General features: G+C 31.7%; 3 protein-coding genes across 3 annotated transcripts; all 3 read left to right on the plus strand.

The window, feature by feature from the left end:
- The first annotated feature begins 2828 nt into the window (after positions 1 to 2828).
- LOC142547701 (protein DETOXIFICATION 21-like) lies at positions 2829 to 8729 on the plus strand. The gene is made up of 9 exons (XM_075656105.1): positions 2829 to 2957; positions 4224 to 4507; positions 5025 to 5566; positions 5756 to 5842; positions 5917 to 5973; positions 6075 to 6313; positions 7875 to 7993; positions 8082 to 8168; positions 8330 to 8729. Exons 2-9 carry the CDS (start codon positions 4247 to 4249, stop codon positions 8405 to 8407), a joined length of 1470 nt encoding a protein of 489 aa, XP_075512220.1. The 5' UTR covers positions 2829 to 2957; positions 4224 to 4246; the 3' UTR covers positions 8408 to 8729.
- Positions 8730 to 11639: 2910 nt separating this feature from the next.
- LOC142547702 (polygalacturonase inhibitor-like) lies at positions 11640 to 12811 on the plus strand. Its single transcript, XM_075656106.1, has one exon. It carries the CDS (start codon positions 11692 to 11694, stop codon positions 12682 to 12684), a length of 993 nt encoding a protein of 330 aa, XP_075512221.1. The 5' UTR covers positions 11640 to 11691; the 3' UTR covers positions 12685 to 12811.
- A 1900-nt stretch (positions 12812 to 14711) lies between these two features.
- LOC142547703 (polygalacturonase inhibitor-like) lies at positions 14712 to 15871 on the plus strand. Its single transcript, XM_075656107.1, has one exon. It carries the CDS (start codon positions 14750 to 14752, stop codon positions 15743 to 15745), a length of 996 nt encoding a protein of 331 aa, XP_075512222.1. The 5' UTR covers positions 14712 to 14749; the 3' UTR covers positions 15746 to 15871.
- Positions 15872 to 27133: the final 11262 nt, after the last annotated feature.

The raw sequence follows: 27133 nt of genomic DNA on the forward strand, positions 1-27133 counted from the left end.
AAAATAGATTTGAGTTATAATACGAGAAAGTTGAAATTTTTGTTTTGTCTATTCGCGATTGTGTGATATAATTGATACTGTCATCAATACATGTCAATCGACTATAGTTGATTAAAATATGTAGGTTCAATATTTGACATATTTTATCGGTGTCCTCAAGATGGGGATGTAAACGATTCAAACCAAACCAAACAGTATCAGGTATGAGCTTGGTTCGTTTAGGATTGTTTGAGGCTCGAGCTCGATTCTAGCTTCTATTATCAGACTCGTGCTCGGTTTGTCTTGGAATTACTAAGTTCCGGAAAAGTTCTAGCTCAGCTCGTTAAAAGATCGTTTATCATGTTAATCAAGCCGGGCTCGAGCTTAGCTCATTTATCATGTTTAACAAGCTTGACTTGAGCTCGCCTTGTTTTCGAGTTCGTAAAGCACATAATTGAGCTCGAGTTTGAGCTTGTTAAAAATTAAATATATCTATGAACTATTTTTAAATTAGAAATAAAAATGTAAATTTATTTATAAATAACCAAAACGACAAAAATAATAAAAAAAACTTAAATTCAATATATTATTGATCATCCCAAAATTCGAGCTTACGAGCCATCTAAACGAGTCGAGCTCGAGCTTACGAGCAACCTAAACAAAGCCGAGCTCAAGCTCGCGAGTCTATTATCAAACATGTTTGCGAGCTCACGAGCCTAATATTTTTAGGCTTGAGCTTGGTTTGGTTAAATTTTCGAGCTCAAAATCGAGATTGAGCTTGGCTTGATATGATTAACAAACGAACTCAAACGAGCTTTATATCGAGTCGTGTTCCGAATAGCTCGCAAAGTCTAGTTTTTTATCGAGTCGAGTTCCGAATTACTCGCAAACAGTTTGATTCATTACAGTCCCTACCTCAAGATATGTTGAACTGAACTCTGATATTTATATTGCTAAATTTTCCTTTAATTTACTATAACATACTGCAGTTTCTCATTAGCAATCATCATTCCTATAAGTATTTAAAAAAAAATTATATTAGACGAAAATTTTTGTGAGACGGTTTCACGAGTCAATTTTGTGAGATAAATATTCTATTTGAGTCACTCATAAAAGTATTACTTTTTATATCAAAAAATTATTTTTTATTGTAAATATAAATATAGTTGACTCGTCTCACGAACAAAAAAACTACTATTTATATTATACTGATAAAGTTTCTCAATTAAAATTAAAAATTTAAGCCGTGGATTTATTATAATAAAATGTTATAAAATTAAAAGAATTTGATGACTTTTTCTCACCATATGTAATACTCATTATTTCCTTGCGAAGCTATATAATAAACATGACTTAACATGCAAAAATATTTTAATTAGTTACACTAAAATGATAAAAAAAGTATATTTATTAAATATTTTTGTGGGTTATAGAAATATCCGGATGAAAATTGATTTACGGAAAAATATATATTAGAAATAAGATAGAATATTAAAATATAATATTTTTTTGCAACTTGCCGAAGGGAAATAGAATATAATATCGTTTTTGTTTATTTTAAACCAAACTCAGATGTCTCCTTCCTCATTGAATGCCACACAACTGCCTCTCTGTCCTGCGCTTATAATTCATTTAGTTTCATTCCTCAAATGACTAGAACACATATATATATATATATATGTATATATGTAAATATTTTAATTAGTTATTCTGCACACGCAATGTGTATGTACAGTATTTTTTATCATTATTGATGGACTAAAGTGAAATTTGACAAATTATGAAGAGATTAAATTGATATTTTAATTGTTGAAATAATAAAAATAAAAATGTGTGTTGAAATTAAAAACAAAAAATAAAAGCGTAATCTTAGTATCATGTAAGGGTAAAGTTTGGAAGAAAAAGTTGGTGTCCCCTATATGGTTACTATCATGTCATCACCCTAATAAAACAGAATATATATATATATATATATATATATATATATATAAATTAATAAAATATTTTCAACATTGTAAATTTCGATTTAAATAAATATAAAAGTAAGATATTAATGTTATAATATTTAAAAATAAAATTAATTTAAGTATTATTCATTTGATCTTAAAAACTTAAAAAATATATTTATTTTATTAAAGTGATCAGTATATTTATTTTGTAATTTTGGATGTTTATATTTTGCAAGTGAAAATGTATTTATTACTATTTTTTATATCAAAAAATTATTTTTAAAATATGTTTACTTTATACATATATTTATTATATAATATAAACAATATATTTTAAGTCCTAAATATTCGTCATCGTCACCCAAATATTCGAGATTTAATGATTCATGTGGTTGATCATGTCAAGAAGATCGTATTTTTTTTTAATGTGCAAATTTAAAAAAAAAATTGTTTACCGATTTTTTAAAAATATAATTATAATTCCTAGTACCCTACCACAATTCCTCACTTAAATAAAATTAATTGTCCGAAATATTATTGAGTAGGTCTCTTGTGGACGGTCTCACGAATCTTTAGCTGTGAAATGGGTCAACTCTACTGATATTCATAATAAAAAATTAACGTTCTTAGCATAAAAAGTAATATTTTTTCATGGATGATTCAAATAAGAGATTCGTTTCACAAAATAAGACCAGTGAGACCGTCACACGGATCTTAATCTATGAGACGGGTCAACCCTACCCATATTCAGTATAAAAAGTAATACTTTTAGCATAAAAAATAATAATTTTTCATGGATGACTCAAATAAAAGATACGTTTCACAAATACGACCCGTGAGACCGTCTCACATAAGTTTTTGTCCCCACGTAAATATTGTTCTCGGTTGTTTTTTTATGTTGCAGCCCGCTTTCATTATTTCTCTGGTTTTATTCTTGTACTGCTATTTTCTGCTCCCTCGTAGAGCCCAGAAATCCATCTAATCATCCCTCAAATCCATTTAAAAATCGACCTTTCGTGCATTAGACAGGTAAGTTTTGTGTTTTCTTGGTTTATATTTTGAGTTTTGTTAGCCATTGGTTTCTTCAATTATAAGTGTGCGCTTGCTTACATCTTTGTACTCTGTTTCCATTTCTGTGTTCTTGTGCTTGTGTATGTATGTTTCTTGTTAAAGAGAAGTTTTTTCTTTTGAGTAAATCATGGGTTTGTAAGTCTTTTTATTTTATTGTTTTTTTTCCTGTTTTTGTCGTCTTTTTCTATTTCTTGGTTTCTTCTGGCTAGGATTTTGGAACTGTTCCGTAATTCTTTTATGTACATGTGGTGATGTTGTTTGTAGAGTCAAGTTTCATGTCATCGATACTTTTCTACTTTATTAAAACTATTATTGTATTCTAGATTTTTGAATAACGATTGCTAGTTTTGTTTGTTTGAGGGTTAATTGCACGTGTCACCTACCTGAAATTATGAGATTGGTGAAAATCTTCCATGAAAATAAGTATCTGTTAACTTTTCACGATTTCAAATCTTGAACATAGTATATATATACGAGCTCAAGATTTGAAAACACGGTAATGTATACACTTTCGTCTTTGTTTGAAGTTCATCTGTAGGTTCTTGGAACATCGAATATTTATAGTAATTATTCAGTTGAGATATAACAAACCGCTACACAATTATATATTAACCAATATGAGCGTAATACATGATACAGCAGTACGAGACACTAGGTTCCTAAGATGATGTAAGATGTGTTACCCCAAGATCCTGAGATATTTATATCCAGGCATGTGCAGAATCTAAACAAACTATGAACATTCATAGTGTGACTGCTTAACAATTTTATGAATTCTAACCGGAAAACTATAGTACTCTAGGGACCGGCGTCATGTCTGTCGGATAAACACCGTCAACGCCAAAGAAGCTACTATTCATGGAAAACAATAATAGTAGTCAAGAAGATTGTGATTTTATAAAGTCTAATTTGATCTGCTTCTTACCAGAAAACGATTATTCTCGATGCCAATAAACTGCTTGTCATTGAAAACCATTATCCTCTAGAAAACCGCAATTTTATATATTCTAATATGATCTTGAATGGAAACCATAATCCTCAAGGAGCAAATAACATTACTCGATAAAGATGAAAATCGGATATATTTTATATTCTGGGTTTTTTCATTATGAAAATCTGTTGTGCCAAGAACTTGGATTGCATCTTATGTGAATTTTGCCATTTGTATAAGAATTGAGTGATCGTGTAATATGATGATATTTCCATTTCTGCCATTTGTTGCAGAAGAGAAGCACGAAGGACAGTTGATGGAAAGCAGTAGTAGCGAACTGTTGTTAAAGAAGGTAGAAGGTGAAAATCATGGGAATGAGGATGAGAATCTTAAACATAAGATCTGGAATGAAAGCAAAAAAATGTGGGTTGTGGCTGGCCCTGCCATATTCACTCGGTTCTCGACATTTGGGGTGAATGTCATCAGCCAGGCGTTTGTTGGACACATCGGTGCCACTGAGCTTGCTGCCTTTGCTCTGATTATTACTGTCCTTATCAAATTTGCTAATGGATTGTTGGTAAATAATCCTCTATGAGTTTCCATATGAGATAGCAAACAGCTCTAAACTTAAGAAAAATATGGCCAATTTATGTGATTGAGCATCTTTATATGTGATCCGGATCACACCAATCAAATGTGCGCTTCACTTTAAAATGCACACCGCCTTCCCTGTGTAATTTTTAAACTAATAAACCTCAATACATAAATATTCATTGTGTACAAACAAGTTGCATTCACGATCACAATCCGTCAAGCGTTTGGACCTGTCAAAAATGCTTGTTCCAGTATGACTAGATATGCACCTAGTGAGCTATTGATAAATTGTGATATTGTTCATAAGATGAAAAACATGATGAGACCTTGGGAATTGAAAATGCTTGCATTTCAAATTCAATGCTCGAGACTCGTGATAAAAAGTGTTAGAAATCGGGCTATCAGGCCGTCTATGAGGGCTGAGAAATCCATATATACCTCAACTTCTTTGATGATTATCTTTCTGCTTTGTCTTATTTATAAAAATTCGTAATTTACAGCTGGGTGTTGCTAGTGGACTGGAAACTCTATGTGGTCAAGCATATGGTGCAAGACAATATCACATGCTTGGGATATATCTTCAAAGATCATGGGTGGTTTTGGTTTTAACATCGACTTTATTGTTGCCTTTCTTTGTTTTTGCTGGCCCCATTTTCAAAGCTTTAGGACAGGATGAAAGTATTGCGGACATGGCGGGAACTATTTCTCTTTGGTTCATTCCCGTGATATATTCCTTTATCACTTCCTTCAGCTGTCAAATGTTCCTACAAGCACAGAGCAAGAACAGGATCATCTCTTATTTGGCAGCATTATCACTAAGCATCCACATTTTTCTCTCGTGGCTTTTGACAGTCAAATACAAGTTTGGAATTGCTGGTGCGGCCATATCCACTATCTTGGCGTACTGGATCCCCAATATAGGTCAACTTATATTTATAATCTCCGGAGGGTGTAAAGAAACGTGGAAAGGTTTCTCGATGTTAGCTTTCAAAGATCTTTGGCCTGTATGCAAGCTTTCTTTGTCGGCTGGTGCCATGCTCTGGTTAGGCTTTTTCTTTCAATGTTCATGAATATACTCCTTATTCTTTGTTCGTTTGTATTGTAAACGCTTTCAGAAGCCAACTCAGTTGTGGCATCTTCATCTTGTCATCTATACAATTTTATATATTCAACTTTCTATATGCCCTTAATACACGGAGTTTAACTATTTGTTTGATTTTATTCATGTCAGCCTTGAAGTCTGGTACAATTCCATATTGATTCTCTTGACAGGGAACTTGAAGAATGCTGAGGTTGAAATTGATGCACTCTCCATATGGTAGCTCTTTTCCTCTATTCTTCTCGATTTCGTCCGTTTGGTGGGAAAAACTACAACTGTGTTCTTTCTTGCAGCCTCAACATCAATGGGTGGGAAATGATGATATCTCTGGGTTTCTTGGCTGCAGCAAGGTACTATTGTTTTTCTTAATGACGCAAAATTCATTTTATAAACTCTACAAGAACTCAGTAACAATTTATTACAACACACGTCTTGTGTTCCTCAATCCTAGTGTTCGTATCTCGAATGAGCTCGGAAAAGGAGATCCTAAAGCTGCAAGGTTCTCGATTGCGGTGATAGTCATAACGTCATTCTCCATTGGACTCGTTCTTTTCATAGTTTTCCTCTTCTTGCGGGAGCGTCTGGCTTATATATTCACAAATAGTCCTGAAGTTGCGGTGAAAGTGGCCAACTTGTCTCCTCTTCTTGCATTTTCCATTCTTATGAACAGCGTTCAACCCGTTCTTTCAGGTAAGGCATGCTTATTGGTTCCACCAAACCGGTTGCTACTGGTTCTGGGTCTGCTGAGTTCGGAACCGGTTCCGGTTCCGGTTCCAATTTGAAATCCTTGGAACCAATCCAAACCCAAGACCGGTTCGGTCTTTAATAAATCGATTTCGGTTCGGGTCGGACCCATTCCCAACCTTAATTTATTATAATATCATTAAAACTAATAACATAAATTGACCATTTTTTATTTAGTATTTTTATTGGAAATAATTGTGATTATTCATGAAAAAAAGAACAATAACAAAATAACTTACATTTATTTTTACAATTGAACATCTAAAAATTATCACAATATACTGGATCTTCGTCGGAGCTTGAGCTTCGAAATTCGTCGAGCGCTCCTGCTATACATGCGTAATGGGTCGGTTAGATCCGGAACCGACACGGAAAACCCGGAACCGGTTCGTCCATACCAGTTCCGGAACCGGTCCAAAACCATATTTAAACGGTGTGGACCGGTTCTATATAAACAAAACTGTCCAAAAAAGGTTACAGAATCGGATCCGGAACCAATTTTTTTTTGAATTTTAAAAAATAATAATAAAATAATTAAAACATGAAAAAAAATGGACATATCCGTTGGGCAATATTTTTTAAATAAAGGGCCAAATTGCAAATATTTTTGGGGTAAAATTGTAAATATTTTTTTCCACCCCTATAAATATGTGCTTGTTTTTTATAATATTCACTCAACAATCTCATTCTATATTTCTCTGCACTCAATCTCAAATTGTCAAAATTTTCAACACAATTGTTATTTGTTATTATTAATTATACATATTTAGTAAATATATTTTCAAATTAGAGTGTTTCTTTGTATTCCTTGCACATATCAAAAAAATATTTCTTAAGTGTGTGTCTATAAATATTGTAAAAACCAGGTTGAATAATAGTAGAAAATTCAACAAAACCTTCTTGTTCAGCTATTATAAAAAGTTGACAACATTTCGTAACAAATTTAACGATAAAAATTGTGTAGAAAATATTAACAATTCGAGATTGAGTGTAAAGAAATATAGAATGAGATTGTTGGGTGAACGTTATGAAAACAAGCACATATTTATAAGGGGGAAAAATATTTAGCCCCAAATTAGGGCCAAATTGCAATTATTTCAAAAATATCCGTTGGGCAATGATTGTCCAACGGATGTCCTTTTTTTTTCGTTTTTTAATTATTTATTATTATTTTTTAAAATTAAAAAAAATTCGGTTGAGGATCCGGAACCGTTTTTGGACGGTTTTTTTATATAGAATCGGTCCACTCCATTTAAATATGGTTTTGGACCGGTATGGACGAACCGGTTCCGGGTTTGCCGTGTCGGTTCCGGATCTACCGACCCGTTAAGCATGTCTACTTTCAGGTAACAATTTCTATCTCGGTTTGAATTTCATGTTCTACAATAAAAAAAACGCCTCGCCAGGTTTTACGCTCCGATATTTTAGGAACTGAAGGCCAGAAACATCCTCAGATCAAACTAAGTAAATAAATGCGAATAATTACATGTTTTTCCTGCCATCACAGGTGTTGCCATTGGTGCTGGATGGCAGAGCACTGTAGTATATGTTAACTTAGGATCCTATTACCTCATTGGAATTCCTTTCGGAGCCATTCTTGGTTATGTGATCAAATTACAAGTCCAGGTTCGCATTCACTTCTTTCATCGAATTTTTTTCGGTAAACCATAAAAATTTCATGCAAGATTCACGACAATCTCTAATTTGTTTACAGGGAGTTTGGATTGGAATGCTAACTGGCACACTCGTCCAAACTATTATACTCGTCATAATAACTTGTAAAACAGATTGGGATAAACAGGTACCGGTCACTTATCACGCGATTTCTGTTCTTTTTTTTATGTCGGATTCATACAGAGTGTATGATGAGTTGAGTTGTTTTACAAAGCTCTGGAAAACAATCAGAGGCTCAACTTGTTAACGATTATGACCTCCATGTTAATTGCTCGTCTTTTTTCGTAGGTAGCGATAGCTAAAACACGAGTTAACAAGTGGTTTGTGGAACCGGAAATAAAAGATGATGGCTTGCTAGATGCCTGAAGGAGTAAGATTAACTTTGATTACCGGCATTCTATTTTATTAATTTAGCTTCAAAAAAATTGATTTTGTAATCTTATTTGGACAAAAAAAAAGGGACTTGGACAAAAAGAAACGAAGTGGCAATATCCAATCTAAATAAGATTTAGAAACAGAACTGTCTACCTGAGACTGTCTCTTGACCTGTTGCTCCCTTTGACACAAGGTTAGAATTCTAGTTCTTCCAAAATGATATCTCACCGATGGCTCGCGCACGGTCGGGAAGTTGTGTCGCAACTATTGATAGACAAATGATATATATTGAAGTTGAATGTTAATTTAATGATGTATCTTCTTTTTTTTAATATATTGAATAGTGGTTTAAACATGTGTTACTAAAATTAAGCAACCTTTTAAAATATTTCTTAAACATTAAAAAAAAGTATGGATGAGCTATTTAATTATTACAGAGTTTATAAAATTTATTTATTTAAATATGATAATTACTGTAACATATTAATATATTAGCATGCAAGTCCAGTGGCGGAGCCAGGAATCTGATTCTATCCGGGTTAGAATTTTAAACTCTAAAATCTTTTAATATTTTAAATTGATCTACTCGGATTAATATCAAATTTATTCAAAATTATAAGTAGTGTTGCATGCAAGGGCGAAGCCACATTGTAAATTTTTTAAAAAATATTAGGAAGCCGGGGTAAAAAGTAATGTCATGCAACACTACATAATAATGATAACACTGAGATAATTAAATACGAATTCATCAAGTGCTCCAAAAATCATCTGTAAGGTATTGTTGTTGTGAATTACGAGACGTTAGTTGATTATACTGATTTATTTCATGCAACGTTTGTCTCGATTTCTACGAAAAATTTAGAGGTATAATCTAACATTTGTCCTAAGTTCTACATATATATTGATTTTTTCATCTGTATATTATATATTTTTCATCATCTTATTTCACGAGCCAGACAATACTTAAAGTTAAAAATAACATTTTTTTCTTTTCAAAACCAAACTTGAGTACGTCAAAACGATTTCTTAAGACATACAGAAATATGATACTCAAATATGGATATTTTTACTTGTAAAGCCGCCTATCTTTTTTTGTTACACCTAGTGATAACATTTATATTCCATTTTATCATATTCACATTCCTCGAAAATAACAACATTATTCATATAATGAATTTCATTTTTTTTATAAAAAAAAAGTGCAAGTAATACCATTCATTTTGATAATCAAGCCAAAAATTTATTCTAATATAAAAAACATTTTTTAAAATGAAAGCCATTATTTAAAATTGAAGTATAGAGGGTGGATCTATTTGTAAAATTTTACGTTATTATACAATTTTACATATATATGATATATGGGTACGTCTAAATTATATTAGAAAATAGTTATCACCAAATCATGACAGAAATACACTCTATGTCTTCCTCTATGCCAACTTCCATAAAAAAAAGTGAGATACACATCATCTAACGAGTGAGTCTCATGTGAGACCGTCTCACTGATCCTAATCTGTGAGACGGGTCAACCCTACCGATATTCACAATAAAAGTAATACTCTTAGCATAAAAAGTAATATTTTTTCATGGATGACCCAAATAAGATATTCATTTCACAAATACGACCTGTAAGATCATCTCACACAAGTTTTTATATTATATAATTGTGTTTGAATAGGGAGATAAACACTCACAATATAGTATAGACTAACACTATAATGTGAATACTGAGATGCCAAATATTTTTCAACGCCATTTGCTTTTAAAAAGCTTGATAATAAATGCAAGCATAATATTAAAATTATAAATGTAAAAAAGAATAATTGCTACAATGTGTATTGCACTAACTTAACATAATCTGTATGTAAAAATAGAATATTTATTTCCATACAAAATTAGCACAATAATTTACAAATGCGCATTATTTCCTATATACAATCAACACATATATACATTATGCATACTTATTTATTTTTCATTTCTGTACAACGGAATGATTTAGGTGAGTAGAGCATAAAGAAAAAATATTATAAATTTAATATTTACGGCTTTAATTTTGTGATATAGAAGCAACCAAAAACTTTTATTCTAGAAGCAATAATTGGATGTAATTATCGAAATTCACATGTCAAACGATTTTGCTTTTCAAAAAAGACAGCCGATAATTTAGAGCCACGCATTTGAATTCAGAAATCCAGTTGTCTATATTCCTAGTCACACACATCCCACCTTCTTCCTTAGTTCAATATATAATTATATTATAATGAGTGGAGACGATCTCACGAATATTTATCTGTGAGACATGTCAATCATACCGATATTCACAATAAAAAGTAATATTCTCAGCATAAAAAGTAAATGACCCAGATAAGATATATGTCTCATAAAATACGACTCGTGAGATCTTCTCACATAAGTTTTTGTCTATTATAATATTTTGATTTAGGATTTGATTGATGTATAAAAAAAACTAATAAATATTTAAAATTTCTCATTTGACAAGAACAATTAACTTCCTCCCATGGATGAATTATCTCCTTCGTGTAGAGTATCAAATGATCGTCAAAATGACATCGTATTTTTGTTATTTATTATAACTTTTAATTAAAAAAAGAAATATTTTTTTTTAGAGAGGGAAAAAAAGAAAAAAGAAATACATGTGATCTTATGTAACCGGCATGCTAACCAATTTCTCTTCGAGTACATCTTGTTAAAACATGCTTAAATTCACAAAAATAATATCACACAGTCTCACGGGTCAGTTGTATTAAACGAATATTCTATTTGAGCTATTCATAAAAAAATATTATTTTTTATCATAAATATGAACTTAACATGTCGTCGAAATGTAATCATTTAAATTTATATATATTCTCATATGATTTTTGAGATAACCAGAAATATCTTACTTCATAGCACCATTTTTGTAAAATAGATCAAATATCGTGGGGGTTGATGGAGATAGAAAAACCCAATTTTGGCGCACCTTACTTTTGACTATACATATATATATATATATATATAGCAAAAACTTGTGTGAAACGATCTCACGGGTCGTATTTGTGAAATGAATCTCCTATTTGGGTTATCCATGAAAAAAGTATTATTTTTTATGCTAAGATTATTACTTTTTATTGTGAATATGGGTAGGATTGACCAGTATCCGTGAGACGGTCTCACGTTAGACCTTCGCTATATATATATATACACATGTATGTATGTATATAACAATCAGCTTTCTTGCAATTCCCCAAAAAGGGTGCAAATCTCCGAGCATGAAGAAGATAACATATTTTTACATAATTTGTCTCCTAATTTTCTTGTCCGAATCTCATGTGTGCCACTCGATAAGATGCAATCCCCAAGACAAGAAAGTGCTCCTCCAGATCAAAGAATCCTTCGGCAACGCCTACCACTTCGCCTCGTGGGATCCCGACACTGACTGCTGTTACTGGTACATTGTCAAATGCGACCGGAAGACCAATCGGATCTCCCAGTTCAACCTCTTCACCGCCGACATCTCCGGCAAAATCCCCGATATCATCGGTGATCTACCGTACCTCGAATCCGTGACCTTTCACAAGATTGCGAATCTCACCGGCACAATACCACGTTCCATCACCAAGCTGACTAAGCTCACGAGCCTAACAATCAGTTGGACGAACGTGTCGGGCCCAATCCCGCCATTCCTCGGTGAACTCAAGAACCTGACGTTTCTTGACCTGTCGTTCAACAATTTCAGTGGTTCGATCCCTCCGTCGCTGGCCGAGCTCAGAAACCTTGGCGGGCTTCGGTTAGACAGGAACAAGCTCAGCGGCAGCATACCAGACTCGTTCGGGAACTTGACACCGAGTCTGACTTATCTGTTGCTCTCGCACAATCAGCTCTCGGGGACAATTCCCAGAGGTTGGGGCGAGTTGCCTTTCGTATCTATCGATCTGCAACGAAATAGGCTTGAAGGTGATATTTCGTTCTTGTTCGGGAAGAACAAGTCTATACAAGTCGCTGATTTCTCGAGGAATCTGCTGCAGTTTGATTTCTCTAACTTGCAGTTCCCCGACGACTTGGGTACGCTGGATTTGAACCACAACAAGATTTACGGGAGTCTTCCGGAGGATTTGGTGAACCTGGATCGGCTGTTTCTGAACGTCAGCTACAACCGGCTTTGCGGCAAGATTCCGGTTGGCGGGCAGCTGCAGGAATTGGATTACACTTCTTATTTTCACAACAGATGTTTGTGCGGCGCACCGCTGCCGGATTGCAAATGAGGGTGGAATGTTGTCGACTGCTCAAATGCGTGACGGAACTCATGGAAATAAATAAGATTCATGGAAGTTTGTTTTGTTTTTAACTCTAAATATGTTGATGTCATTAATAAATCATAATTGCGAACTATTTATCTCTTAATTTATTTGCTGGTATTTATAAATTACTTTTTTTAATAAAAAAAATGTGTTGGGTGTCAATTTGGGTGGGTTGATTGGGTGGGTTGGGTCGGGTTGAACAATAGTACTATTCAAAAATTGTTCAATCCAAACCTAAGCCAATTTGAAAATTCTAAACCCGAACCTAAATCAACCCAATCAACCCGATTTTGAATTTTTTTTAATTTTTTTTAAAGAAAATTATATAAAATTCAAAAAAAAATATATTTTAATTTAAACACATGTTAACAAAATCTCCCTAATATATGTCTATCAATTATGTGACACTCGTCTATGTATCATTTCACTTTATTAATAGACACAAAAATTGACACGGTTGGCATATTTGGGAACGCGTTTTTGGATTGAGAAGTCAACTTGACACTACCAATGGCCTAAGTGTTCAGTCCACCAAATAATTATAAAGTTTTATTTTGAGAGTAACATTGTGTTTGAATCAATCAAAATATGGATTTGGATTTGAATTTGGATTTGGAATTGGATTTGAAAATTCAAGTATTTGAAATTTTATTTGATGTTTGGTTTAAAATTTAAAAATGATATTTACAAATCCATTTCTTGTTTGGACAAAAAAGGGAATTTGTAATTTTAAAATTTTACTAATGCATAATCAAATTCAACCAGCGAAGACGAACATGACGTGGAATCCCCAAGAAAAAATCAGTTGCAGTTGGATTTTGCATAAGATAATCACTTACTGCAAAAACTATGTAGAAAGTCTAACCATTTAGAAATTTTTGGTGGAGAAAGTTGATTGATGAGAATGATTTGTTGATAAGAATGATGTGTTGGATAAAATAATTAATTGTATGTTTTTAAAATCCAAACCCCACCAAATCTTATCAAATTTGATGGGATCTGAATATACTCATTGAAATCCCATTAAATCCCATAAAATTCTAAACAAATCCGAAATTTTTTTTTGAATCACCTTGCCAAACAGTAAAAATAGGATTTTGAAATCCAAATCCCATGATATCATCTCAAATCTTGGTTGCCAAACACACGGTAAATAATTATAAAATTTTGTTTTCTTCAATTCACCGTTGTTATTCGAACTAGTGTGTACTCTCGCCATTTGTCATTCTTGAATCACATTACATATAACTTCGATTACAAATATCAATGTTCAATCCTACGTCACATACATCATATCTATTACTATATATCATTAAAAAGAGACGAGTTCAAAAATTTTAGTATCCTACACAATACGTTTGATAGCTCCTACAATTCAAATATAATATGTAAAAGAATGAACAAAATGATAGCTTCGCAAATCATATTTTCTACGATGATCGTTATGATTTTAGTCTTTTATGTTGTCAAAATTCTGTTGTAGTCTACTTATATCTTTTTATATATATATAATTTTAACCATTTTTCTACATGAACATATATAGTCAGCAAAATATATATATTGTTAATATTGAGACTGTGGTTTAGTCCAATCCCAAAAGCTAAGTCAATTAGAGATGATTGTTTTAGTCTATATATACAACTCTCAAGAATTTTATCCAATCAATACGAGATAACTAACGCGTATATATCCCAGACGAGACCAACCTTAGTGGGGTGACATTCGATGATGGAACCAATATTTTCAATTAAATCAGTGGGCGAGTTGGGGGCAAAAGATGGTTTATTACAAAATTAATTTAAAGATTATACTGTAAAATCAAATTATTAAACAAATAGATATATATTACCAAAATCAATAATTCGATGAAAAATGTGCTAAAATTACCACCGACCGGAAAAAAATAATTGATCATGTAATTTTCCATTTTTTCAAAAATATCATAATGATATTCTATTCACTTTACGGTATCAACTTTCATATAAAATGAGGTAACACAATCGGGAAAAATAATATATACAACCAAACATGAACATCCAAGTTCTTTACATTCTTCCCCTTCTCATTTTCTTGTCCGAATTCCATCTCTCTCACTCGGCAAAATGCCACCCCGAAGACAAGAAAGTTCTCCTTGAAATCAAGAAATACTACAACAACGCTTACGACATGATCTCGTGGGATCCCAGCACCGGTTGCTGCGGCTGGAACAGCGTCTCGTGCGGTGAAAGGACCGACCGGATCGATGGTATCGACCTCTCGTACTCCTCCGACATCACCGGCCACATCACCGAGCTTTTCGGAGATCTCCCCTACCTCGAATCCTTGAGTTTGCGCAAGATCCCGGGTCTAATTGGAACAATCCCACATTCCATCACCAAGCTGACTAAGCTCAAGAGCCTCAGAATCAGTTGGACGAACCTCTCAGGCCCAATCCCGTCATTCCTCGGAGAACTCAAGAGCCTGACGTTTCTTGACCTGTCGTTCAACAATTTCAGTGGTTCGATCCCTCCGTCGCTGGCCGAGCTCAGAAACCTTGGCGGGCTTCGATTAGACAGGAACAAACTAAGCCAAAGCATACCTGAATCCTTCGGGAATTTAACCCCGAGTCTGCAGTATTTGTATCTCTCACACAACCAGCTCTCCGGGACCCTTCCGAAAGGATGGGGCGACCTGCCTTTCTTGATTGTGGAGCTCCAACGAAACAAACTCGAAGGAGATGTGAAATTCTTATTCAAGAAGAACAAAGATAAACAGCGTGTCGATTTTTCGAGGAACCAGTTGGAGTTCGATATGTCGAATGCCGATTTCCCCGAGAGCTTGTTTAACTTGGATTTCAACCATAACAAGATTTACGGGAGTCTGCCTCAGAGTTTGGTGAAACTGGATAATGCTTATCTGAATGTGAGATACAACAGGCTTTGTGGCAAGATTCCGGTGGGCGGGAGGCTCCAAGAAATGGGGTACTCGGCATTTTTCCATAACAAATGCTTGTGTGGTGATCCGTTGCCCGACTGCAAGCATTAGTAGTCGGAAATTATGGTTTCAAAATTGTATTTTCTTGATGGTTCAAGAAAAACAATAACTGCATTTTCTTGAAATATTATTCGCCTTTGGAACTTATGTGATGAATAAAAAGTTGTGTTGTTATGATTTAAGTGAAAATAAAATATATATTTTAAATATTACTATCTATTAAAAAACAATTGTACACAACTTATACTAATTAAATTTAATATCGCCATGATATGTTTTTTCAATTTAATACTAAATAAATTCTAATAATTAATATTATATAACAAAAAAAATTATATTTTCATAAATTTATGAACACACATATACGTGAAGAATAGTTAATGTGAAACAATAAAACAAACATGAGTACGACATTTGCTTTGTCCTTTGTGTCCAACGTGGAACATGGTTTAAAAGTAGGTCTCTTGTGAAATGATCTCACGAATCTTTATCTATGAGAAGGGTCAAACCTTCCGATATTCACAATAAAAAGTAATACTCTTACCATAAAAAGTAATATTTTTTTATGGAGGACTCAAATAAGATATCTGTCTCACAGAAAACGACCCGTAAGACCATCTCACACAAATTTTTCTCATGGTTTAATTCAACTTTTAGTTTAAATAAGCAAAATTTTGGGATGGATGGCATTTGGAGCACGAGTTTAATGTGCTAATGGTTTCTTTTTTTGGATCACACTTGTACAATAATACTAAATAATGTTCAATTCACGAGGACTTGTACTTCATATGCCATTTCATATCTCGAGCTTGGGATTAATTACTTCTCTGGTCTGAAACCCAAATTTTAACATTTCACTCACTCAACTAAAAAATAACTAAATCAAATTCAATCTTCCCAGCAAAAGTATTTTCCTATATATATCACTATTTGATTTCTTTTTCAAGAACAATCTTTTTGTGATGATCCCAATTTTTAAAGCACTGATCGTGTAAAAAAATAAAACTCAAACCTTATTTCTTATGGAACATCAAACGATAAGCTCAACTCTAAGCCCGAATTTTCACGAACGTGACTCGTATGATGGCGACTCATGAACATGAAACCTTGATGCTCATGAACTCAAGATTTCAGCTAAAGAAACTCACTGAATTATTGTCCTAAAAATAAAAAATAAGAGTTGGACTTCGAGGAATCGTGTAAGGCTGACCTTTGATATTCCATTTGTGGCTATAAATATTCTCAAATATGGAACAAAAATGATACTCAAAATCTTTCAAAAGCCTCTCCTAAAAGTAAAGTTGTTCGGGGTGCCAAAACTCGTGCATACCAAGCCCATTTTTTAGCAGCAACAAGACCAATTTTAAGTGGTTATTCTACCAATTTTATACATAACCTCGAGCAAAACATTGTCCAAGTTGGTCCAAGAAGGTCTAGTCTCGATCAAGCTGCGTTCGGATCACTAGAAGCAATTCTGGTTCGGTACTCGCAAGCAACACTTTTGCATGGTTTTTTACCTGATTACGGTAAGTGAGCTTATATATGTTAATTTTTTTTCCTTTTCTAAAAACCGTACATTTTATGGAGAGATCGGATCGAAAAATATATAATTTCAAACATAGTTGATCTTTACTTATAAAAAAATAAAACTTGTTACATAAAAATTAATATTTTTTATGGATCCAATCGAATGAAAAATCTGATTCACAAAATTGTAACACAAAACAATACGATAAAACACATTTTTTTGTGTCATATCAGAAGCGTAGAACATGACTCGTGGATTATATTGTCCGTGCCGATAATGACATTTGAATTCAAATTTGATTTCTCCTGCACCAAATATATTCTAGAATTTATAGTTTTTTCAGGAGATTTGATTGATCGACTTATACCGAAACATCGATAAACGATTAAAAAAATGGAAAAAAAAAATCGACTCTTCAAATCATCCAACTAATTAAAATCAATTATCTAAAATAAAATAAATTGAAGTAATTATAAATTAAAAATAAGTTTTTTTATTATAATTATAATACCACATCTCTTTAGTTTTGTTGTATAATAAAAAGATAGATGGATATTTTATTGACTTCACACACATTTGGGAATCATGAGTAATGTCATTTGGAACATAAGTTTTGAAATGAATATTTTATTTTTTTATTATTTATCAATTTATGATTTTACCTTTCTAGATTATGAAATCTTGGTTGATTTATTTCTAGATTATAAGATCTTGATTGATTTATATCTAGATATTATAGGATTTGTTTTTAATATGATTTTTATCTCCAAGATATTTTATCCTTGTTTGAAAGTGTTTTATAACTAATGAAAATATTGTTTTCATATTTTCTAGGACTCTTTTTCTAGGTCAAGCATGAAATATAAATAAGTGAGCTTCACAAGCGTACAAGTGTGGTGTAGAGAGAGAGAATATTTTCGTGCTTTCAGATACTTTTCATAGAGTTGATGGGAGAGGGCTTTTAGAGAGAGAGTTGGATAAGAGAGTTTTTTATTGAGAATAAAATTACAAGAAGTCCAACATATATTTGCTCTGTAGTTTCTCTGTGATCGGTGATCACTTTTGCAGGAGCTTTTCGTATGAGTCTTTTGGTGTGAGCTCTTGAGAGGATCGGCAGAAGAGCGCATACATAAACGAAAAATACAAAAGCCGAACCTATATTTTGATGAGACGTTTTTGTGTGATCGGGTGATTACTTTACAGCGTAGGAAAGCTGCTGGATATTTCTGAACACACACAGAGTTCAGATACTGAAGATTTTCGTGTTGAAGATTTTGCGTGATTGATTCACATATACCGTGTTGCTGATTGGTGTTGCCAACACTCAAGAACAACACTGACGCAGAGTGTTGATCGAAGAGTGGTTTCTTTGGTTTTAAGCAATACGTTTTTATTTTATGCATCTAGTTTTTATGTGGTTCATTTTTAAGATGTCCATATTTTCGAGCTCCATAGCGGTTATTCTCAAGCCTTGGTTTACCTCCGTCCTACCCACATTTTGTCCCAAGTTTTGAGCTAAGGTTGTTGCTCAAGTGCTGCCACTTTTCGGAAGAGTTCGAGTGGAATTCCTCCCACAAGTTCTTCACGTTTTATTTCGAAGATAATAATCAAGTAAGTGGGTTTTTGCTATACTCTTATGTAAACTTGCATTTCATAAGTGTACTACTTGATATATATATCGACGTGCTTGTTTTTTGTAAATATGTCCACATTTGCTTAAAAATACGTTATGTATATTTCTTGAAATTCGATCGACATGATATATTCGTTCCTATTCGTTATGAACATTCTTGAACAATTTGTTATTGGATATTAGTTATAATATTTGAAAGCATGTTTGAAATATTTGAAATGCACCGTAATGATTCGAATTAGAAATTGCAAGAAAATTTTGATATTTGATATGTTTTGTTTAAGGCCCTGATGCGGTGGGATATAATAACCGTTCTTTTGGCCTCGCCCCTTAGAGGAGTAACATATAGGAAACTGATCAATAAACCATGAAAATGAGATGATTCTCAGTGCTACGTTTGTACTTTGTTTATATTCGACTCAACATACTTATTATTGAAATTATGATTCCATTGAAATTATGATAATATATTTGTATAATTATCACCTTGATATTTGTTATGTCCGATCGGCCCCCATTTACCGAATATTTCCCAAATACTCACCCCTTACATTCACACCCCAGATAAGAACGAGGAACAAATCGAAGATAAAGAACAAGAACACTTTTGGGGATGGTGATTCGATTCAAGACCAGTCTCATTATTCTATCTTTTAGTTAGATTATTGTATTTTACGCTTCCGCATTTCGATTCAATCACATTGTAAAGAAAATTATTGAGTTATGTAATAGACTGTCTTTTGGTTATTTGATGTACTACATGGCTTGTTGTTATACGATTTTAAATTGTTAAACAACGCCGATGACACGTCTCGATTTCGGGGCGTGACAAGATCAACCTTAGTGGCCAACCTTAGTGGGGTGACATTCGATGATGGAACCAATATTTTCAATTAAATCAGTGGGTGAGGTGGTGGCAAAAGATGATTTGTTCATCAGTTGAAAAGAATAGGTCTTTTGTGAGCCGATCTCACGAATACTTATCTGTGAGACGGGTCAATTCTACCGATATTCACAATAAAAAGTAATACTCTTAGCATAAAAAGTAATACATTTTCATGGATGACCCAAACAAAGAGATCTGTCTCATAAAATACGATCCGTTTGTCAGTTGAAAAACTCATGCAAATTAAATTTTTTTAGGAAAGGGGACCCTTCGTCCATTCGTTTTCTGAATTTCCTGTTGCCAATGCAGAAATTGCTCGATAAACAAATTAATAAAAGAAACCATTGCTACGATATTCGAAAATTAAATTTATCGACCCTTAATTATATTTTAATGCAAAACATCAAAATAAAGAACAAATTAATAATGATCAACAAAGCATGGTGTCATGTATAAAAATTTTATAATTTTAAAAATAATATTATTTTTTTGACAACTGTGAATCTATTCTTATGTCCACGACAAATTATATTGTTATAAACATCATAATTTTATTACAAAATTAATTTAAAGATTATACTGTAAAATCAAATTATTAAACAAATAGTTATATTACCAAAATCAATAATTCGATGAAAAATGTGCTAAAATTACCACCGACCGGAAAAAAATAATTGATCATGTAATTTTCCATTTTTTCAAAAATATCATAATGATATTCTATTCACTTTACGGTATCAACTTTCATATAAAATGAGGTAACACAATCGGGAAAAATAATATATACAACCAAACATGAACATCCAAGTTCTTTACATTCTTCCCCTTCTCATTTTCTTGTCCGAATTCCATCTCTCTCACTCGGCAAAATGCCACCCCGAAGACAAGAAAGTTCTCCTTGAAATCAAGAAATACTACAACAACGCTTACGACATGATCTCGTGGGATCCCAGCACCGGTTGCTGCGGCTGGAACAGCGTCTCGTGCGGTGAAAGGACCGACCGGATCGATGGTATCGACCTCTCGTACTCCTCCGACATCACCGGCCACATCACCGAGCTTTTCGGAGATCTCCCCTACCTCGAATCCTTGAGTTTGCGCAAGATCCCGGCTACTACTTAAATAATAATTCACCCAAGTGTATGTTGTCTGCAAGTAATATATTTCGTAAGTACGAGATCGATCCTCAGAGATGTTATTTTGAGTTTAAATTTATTAATTTATAGATTACCAAATGCAAGAATGAAGTTTACAAATTATAAATTTTGTCAAGGCTTGAGGATTTATTCTTGGTTTATGTAATATTGTTTAACTAAAAGTAAAACAAAAGAAACCATCATAAATAATGGTTCCAAGAAAATTAAACACACACATAATATAATATAGTTCCCACTATAGAAAATACCGAATTAACCGATATTTTATATATGGTACTTATGATTATAATTATAACTATATAAATAAATAATTGCATAAAGTAAATGTTAAATTAAATCATTATATTTCATTTAGAACAACCGGCAGAGCCACGTTATTGCTTAAATGAAATATATTGATTTAATAAGTTAGTTGCAATAAAGTAAAAGTTAGTTGCGATAAAGTAAATGTTAGATTGTTAGATGTTAGTATTAAATCATAATATTTCATTTAGAACAACCGGCAGAGTCACGCTATCGTCTAAATGAAATATTATGATATTATTATATAAATATATATATAATAATAATAATAATAATAATAATAAGTGATGAAATATTTATTGTATCAAAATTAAACAACAAATCAAGATAACCACTTTAATGGTATCAAGCTTTTGATGTAAATTGATAACAACAAATAATTCATTTTTATACCTACAATAAAAATAAGTTATCTAAATGAAAAGAAATAAAGAAATAATATACAAAATATAAACAATCTTACTTCACCAAGAATGCATCCTTTTCAACTTGACATAATAGATTTAGCTTGCCATAAGCTTACTTTTGATTAACACTAAAATATCACTCATAGTTGAGAACATGAAAGAAAATATATTGGAACTTAGAACTTTGATACACACTCACACTATATTTTACAATGAGATAGAATGATTCTCAAGCTATCACAATGCCTCTATTTATAGGCCAAATGAGAGAAAGGGTCAAAATTTTTATTAATGTCATGTAGTTGCAATAGTATTCTTTGTCTCCTCCAAGTTCAATTCCATGTCCCTTCTTTCAATGCTTTGTTCCATAACTTTAATCACCGAATTTGACTCTGCTCAAAACGGCAAACATGTGGGGAATTGTCTGTAGATGAATTTGGCCACTTGATTCACCTCATTTGGTTAAATATTGAAATAGTTATGATTTTTTTACTATATGCTGGTCATAGTAAAAGTAAATTTGTCCTCCTTTTGATATTTGCACAATTTGATCATCTTAATGAACTTTTTAGGCAATCATATCTTCTGCAAAGTTGTAGATAATTTCTCAAGGATTCCAAACATGTTTGAGTCACCTCCATTTAAATTTTCTAGCTTGAGTTATCATTATTTTACCAACACGTAGAAAATCTGAAAATAAAACATATTTAGTAAGACAATTAAATATAAACAAACAATACTAAAATAACATAATTTTATAATTTTAATGAAACTTAAATTTTAAAATACATGTTTTAACATATAATAAATTATTAATTTTAAGTTTCATCACACCCCACACTATCTTATTACTAGTCCCTTAGTAATAAAATTTATCGGAAAATCACAACCTAGATTCTTTATTCCTTTTATATATTCAAATACGAACATATTCATTAAAAACAAAATCATATACCGATTTATATATATATATTTTTTTTTCGTTTAATATAATAATATATAATTAGATGTGTTTTTATTATTATTCTTATTTTCACATAATATATAAAGTAACAATATATATATATAATTTTTTTAAAATTTCTAAATTTTTTATAATAATATATTCAAAAAGATAATTCACATCACCCACCATAACATGTATAATATCAAGAATATTATTGTAAAAGTCTCAACTCCATATATTCTTTCAGGTCAAAATGTTTAAAGAATAGCTAGTTTTCACTCATGGAGTTGGAATGAATATTAACTCTAATTGAAAAAGGCTAAGTATTAAAGTAGACAATTAATTAAACTAATATTGAAAACAAAATAGAAAAATTTACAAAGAATAAAATCTCCATTTTTTTCTTTTTTTTTTATTGGTTTTTTTTTAAATAACGTGACTGCAAAATTTTACAATAACATAAATTTTTTTATCCAAACACTCTACCATAAATATATATATATATATGTATATATATAAACATTTATATAACGGATACATCCGACTACCTTTGAAACTTATCTAGCACAAACAAATCTTTTTTTTAACACAATATTGATGTTTTTAGAACACATTGATAGTACATCAATCAAATCTAAAAAAATTACAATGAATAAAGTATTTTGCAGTCCGTTATATATTTACTTCTTTTTTTTCTTTTTTCAATAAATACTTTTTTTTAGGGAAGTTATATTCTTGTAATTAACCATTTTTTAATAATCAATAAAAGTTTATTAATTGTTTTCTCATTTCTCACCACTCACTCACAAAAGATGTGTGATTATATATTATATTTTTACAAAAGAATTCTTTCAATTATACATGTTAACAACCATACAAACCATATCTTTTAACTATATTCTCATAAAAATTTTAGAAATTATTTTATTTGAAAACACATACAATTATATATATATATATATATATATATATATATATATATATGAACACATCTATTATATATTTTATATTAATTGATCAAAATATATATATAAATTGGTACATATGAAAAACTAATTTTTCTTTTAGTCTGTATTTTGAATATAATGAATATTAAAATCTAGTGTATTGTGATTTTCCAATAATTATTAACTAATGCGTCTCAGGTGCATTTTACTGACACCTTACTCGACATTGAACTAAAAATAATTATTATTATTACTATATATAAGTATATATTTTAATTTTTACATAAAAAAACTAAGAGGAGAAGAAGAAGAAATTATTCATACCTTAAAGAAAAACATTAAAACATACCGTTGAATCACAAGTTTAGCATCACATGAATTTTCTTTTCTTACTTTTGGATGTTGGCCAATTAAGTTGAGATAAGGATGGATCTGGTTCATGACTAAATCCTTGCAGTAAATCAATAAGTTCACCTTCACTTGTAGCAGAAACTAACATCCTTCGCGAAGCTAATGAAATAAATCCATGTTCCACAACATCATCAAGAATCGATAACAGTTTATCATAATAATTGTTAACATTTAACAAACCAATTGGCTTATTGTGGATATTTAATTGTGCCCAATAAACAGTATGAAATATTTCTTCCAAAGTACCGAAACCTCCTGGCAAAGCAATGAAAGCATCTGAATGTTCAATCATTTGAGTAATTCGTTCATACATGTTGTCCACTTTCATTTCTTCTCCTATTGTTGGTCCTGTAAGATTGGATAAGGTAATCAGAATAATGTCTAAAACTTCACTTCCACCTGCATGCGCAGCTTTTGCAACTTTTCCCATGAGGCCAACTTCACCACCACCATATACCAAATGAATCTTTTTTTAGCAAGTGTTATTCCAAGATTTTCTGCTACTTCTTCATAAATTGAATCTTTTCCTGCACTAGATCCACAAAATACACAAATATTTTTGATTTTACTTACCGTGGACGTTGACATGTTGAGAAATATGTTTTTTGTAATTTTTTAGATCACAGCATATGAATTGATAAGCGTAACATGACAAAAGTCAATATTTGAACAGGAAATTATTATTATTAAAAGAAAATAAAAATGACAAAATTAAAACAAATATATACAGCGTAGTTGTGATTGTGGCTCACATCTTTCTCTGATTTTACGTTCAGTAACGGCTTCAACGCCTTCTATGAGTCGAGGATATGCTTCCCATCCAATTTTCTTATAAATTGGCAAACATGGTCTTTTAACGTTAGATTCCCAAGACGAAATTGTGTATATATATTTACTTATCTAAATAGATATGCGTTACTACAGTAGGATCTTTGTAAGGCTGATTCCACCGTCCATATTGATATTCCTCCTGTTGAAATTGCCACCATAGTTTAAGAAGTTCATTTTGCACGTACCCACTAGAATGCGTATAAAAAACCTCTAGAAAATTATCCAAAGGTTCTTTACTCAGACCATTTTTAATGAATAAAATTTTATCTTCTCTATTCATTGATGTCATTCCAACATTTTTGCATTTTCCCTTACAAGTCCACCTTGCACATTTATGACATCCACCTATACGTTTAGCTCTTCGCTTTTTGGCATATGTGCTTTTACCAAATCCTGGCATATGTCTTATTATTAATTCACTTGCTTCCCCAACCAATCGGACTTTTGCTTCAATTATCAAACGGACATCATTCGATATGTCATATGACATCATCAACCTTAGCCGCTCACATCTAGCTTTATAACCTTTTTTCAACGCATTATCAGGTAAACAAGCAAAATATTTACGAAGACTCATAATACACGCATCCATATTATTATTATTATATATATTTCAATTATTTTGAGAAAACTGAAGAAACCGACTTAAACAGCCACGGAGTACCGTTATCCGCCACTTAACCGGGAAATGAACTAGAATCTGCAAAACAAAATGAAAATATCAAACAACTATTTTGGATCATATAAAGGCATAAATTCATTATAAAGAATTTCATTTTCTATAAAAGGCTTAAGTCTTTGCCCATTAACTTTAAACACGTCATTATTTTTTGGATTTTCAATATCAACAGCACCATGAGGATAAACAAATTTGACTATAAATGGTCCTGACCACCTCGATCTTAGTTTACCTGAAAATAAATGCAAACGAGAATTATAAAGCAAAACTTTTTGTCCAATTTCAAATGACTTTCTCATAATATTTTTATCATGAAAGGCTTTAGTTTTATCTATATAAATCTTTGAATTTTCATATGCATCATTTCTTAATTCTTCAAGTTCATTTATTTGCAATTTTCTTAATTTAGATGCATCATCTAAATTAATATTAAATGCTTTAATTGCCCAATAAGCTTTATGTTCAAGTTCAACCGGTAAATGACAATGCTTACCAAAAACTAACATGTATGGTGACATCCCTAATGATGTTTTAAATGCAGTTCTATATGCCCATAATGCATCAGTTAATCTTAAAGACCAATCTTTTCGATTTGGATTAACTGTTTTTTCTAAAATTTGTTTTATTTCTCTATTTGCAAGTTCAACTTGACCATTACTTTGAGGATGATATGGGGTAGAAACTTTATGTGTAATGCCATATTTTCTTAACAAAGAAGAAAATGATTTATTTATAAAATGACTTCCCCCATCACTAATTATTGCTCTATGTATTCCAAATCGGCTAAAAATATTTTCTTTTAAAAATTTTATAACAACTTTATGATCATTAGTTCTACATGCAATTGCTTCAATCCATTTTGAAACATAATCAACAGCGACTAAAATGTACGTATATCCAAAAGATAATGGAAATGGACCCATAAAATCTATCCCCCCAACTATCAAATATTTCAATAATTATGATTGGATTTAAAGGCATCATGTTTCGTTTTGAAATTGATCTCATCTTCTGACAGTTTTCACAAGATTTGCAAAATAAATGCGTATCTTTGAATAAAGACGGCCAATAAAATCCACATTGTAAGCTTTTTGTAGCTGTTTTATTGGATGAAAAATGACCTCCACATGCTTCAGAATGACAAAATTTAATAACATTACTTACTTCATTGTCGGGTATGCATCGTCGAAAAATTTGGTCAGGACAATACTTAAATAAGTAAGGATCATCCCAATAAAATTTTTTAACTTCTATCAAGAATTTATTCTTATCCTGTGAATTCCAATGAGAAGGCATTTTATTTGTCACAAGAAAATTTACAATGTTAGCAAACCAGTGCATAATAGTAGCATAAAATAACTGATCATCTGGAAAATTTTCATTTATTGGTATTTCATTATGAGATGATTCAGTCATTATTCTAGATAAATGATCGGCTACAACATTTTCTTTTCCTTTTTTATCTTTAATTATAATATCAAATTCTTGTAACAATAAAATCCACCGTATTAATATTGGCTTAACATCTTGTTTATTTGATAAATATTTTATGGCAGAATGATCGGTGTAAACAATAGTAGTAGAACCAATTAAATTAGATCGAAACTTATCTAATGCAAATACTACTGAAAGTAATTCTTTTTCAGTAGTTGAATAATTTATTTGGGCACTATTTAAGGTTCTACTAGCATAATAGATTGCATAAGGTTTT

Source organism: Primulina tabacum, chromosome 5 (genome assembly GCF_025594145.1).
Source record: "Primulina tabacum isolate GXHZ01 chromosome 5, ASM2559414v2, whole genome shotgun sequence".
Classification (NCBI taxonomy): Eukaryota; Viridiplantae; Streptophyta; class Magnoliopsida; order Lamiales; family Gesneriaceae; genus Primulina; species Primulina tabacum.

What these genes read in the sequence shown, in the direction of transcription:
- LOC142547701 (XM_075656105.1), top strand. Translation starts at nt 4,247, where the DNA reads ATGGAAAGCAGTAGTAGCGAACTGTTGTTAAAGAAGGTAGAAGGTGAA. An exon ending in AATTTGCTAATGGATTGTTG is followed by an intron (nt 4,508 to 5,024) that starts GTAAATAATCCT and finishes CGTAATTTACAG; the next exon opens with CTGGGTGTTGCTAGTGGACT. An exon ending in TCGGCTGGTGCCATGCTCTG is followed by an intron (nt 5,567 to 5,755) that starts GTTAGGCTTTTT and finishes TATTCATGTCAG; the next exon opens with CCTTGAAGTCTGGTACAATT.
- LOC142547702 (XM_075656106.1), top strand. Translation starts at nt 11,692, where the DNA reads ATGAAGAAGATAACATATTTTTACATAATTTGTCTCCTAATTTTCTTG.
- LOC142547703 (XM_075656107.1), top strand. Translation starts at nt 14,750, where the DNA reads ATGAACATCCAAGTTCTTTACATTCTTCCCCTTCTCATTTTCTTGTCC.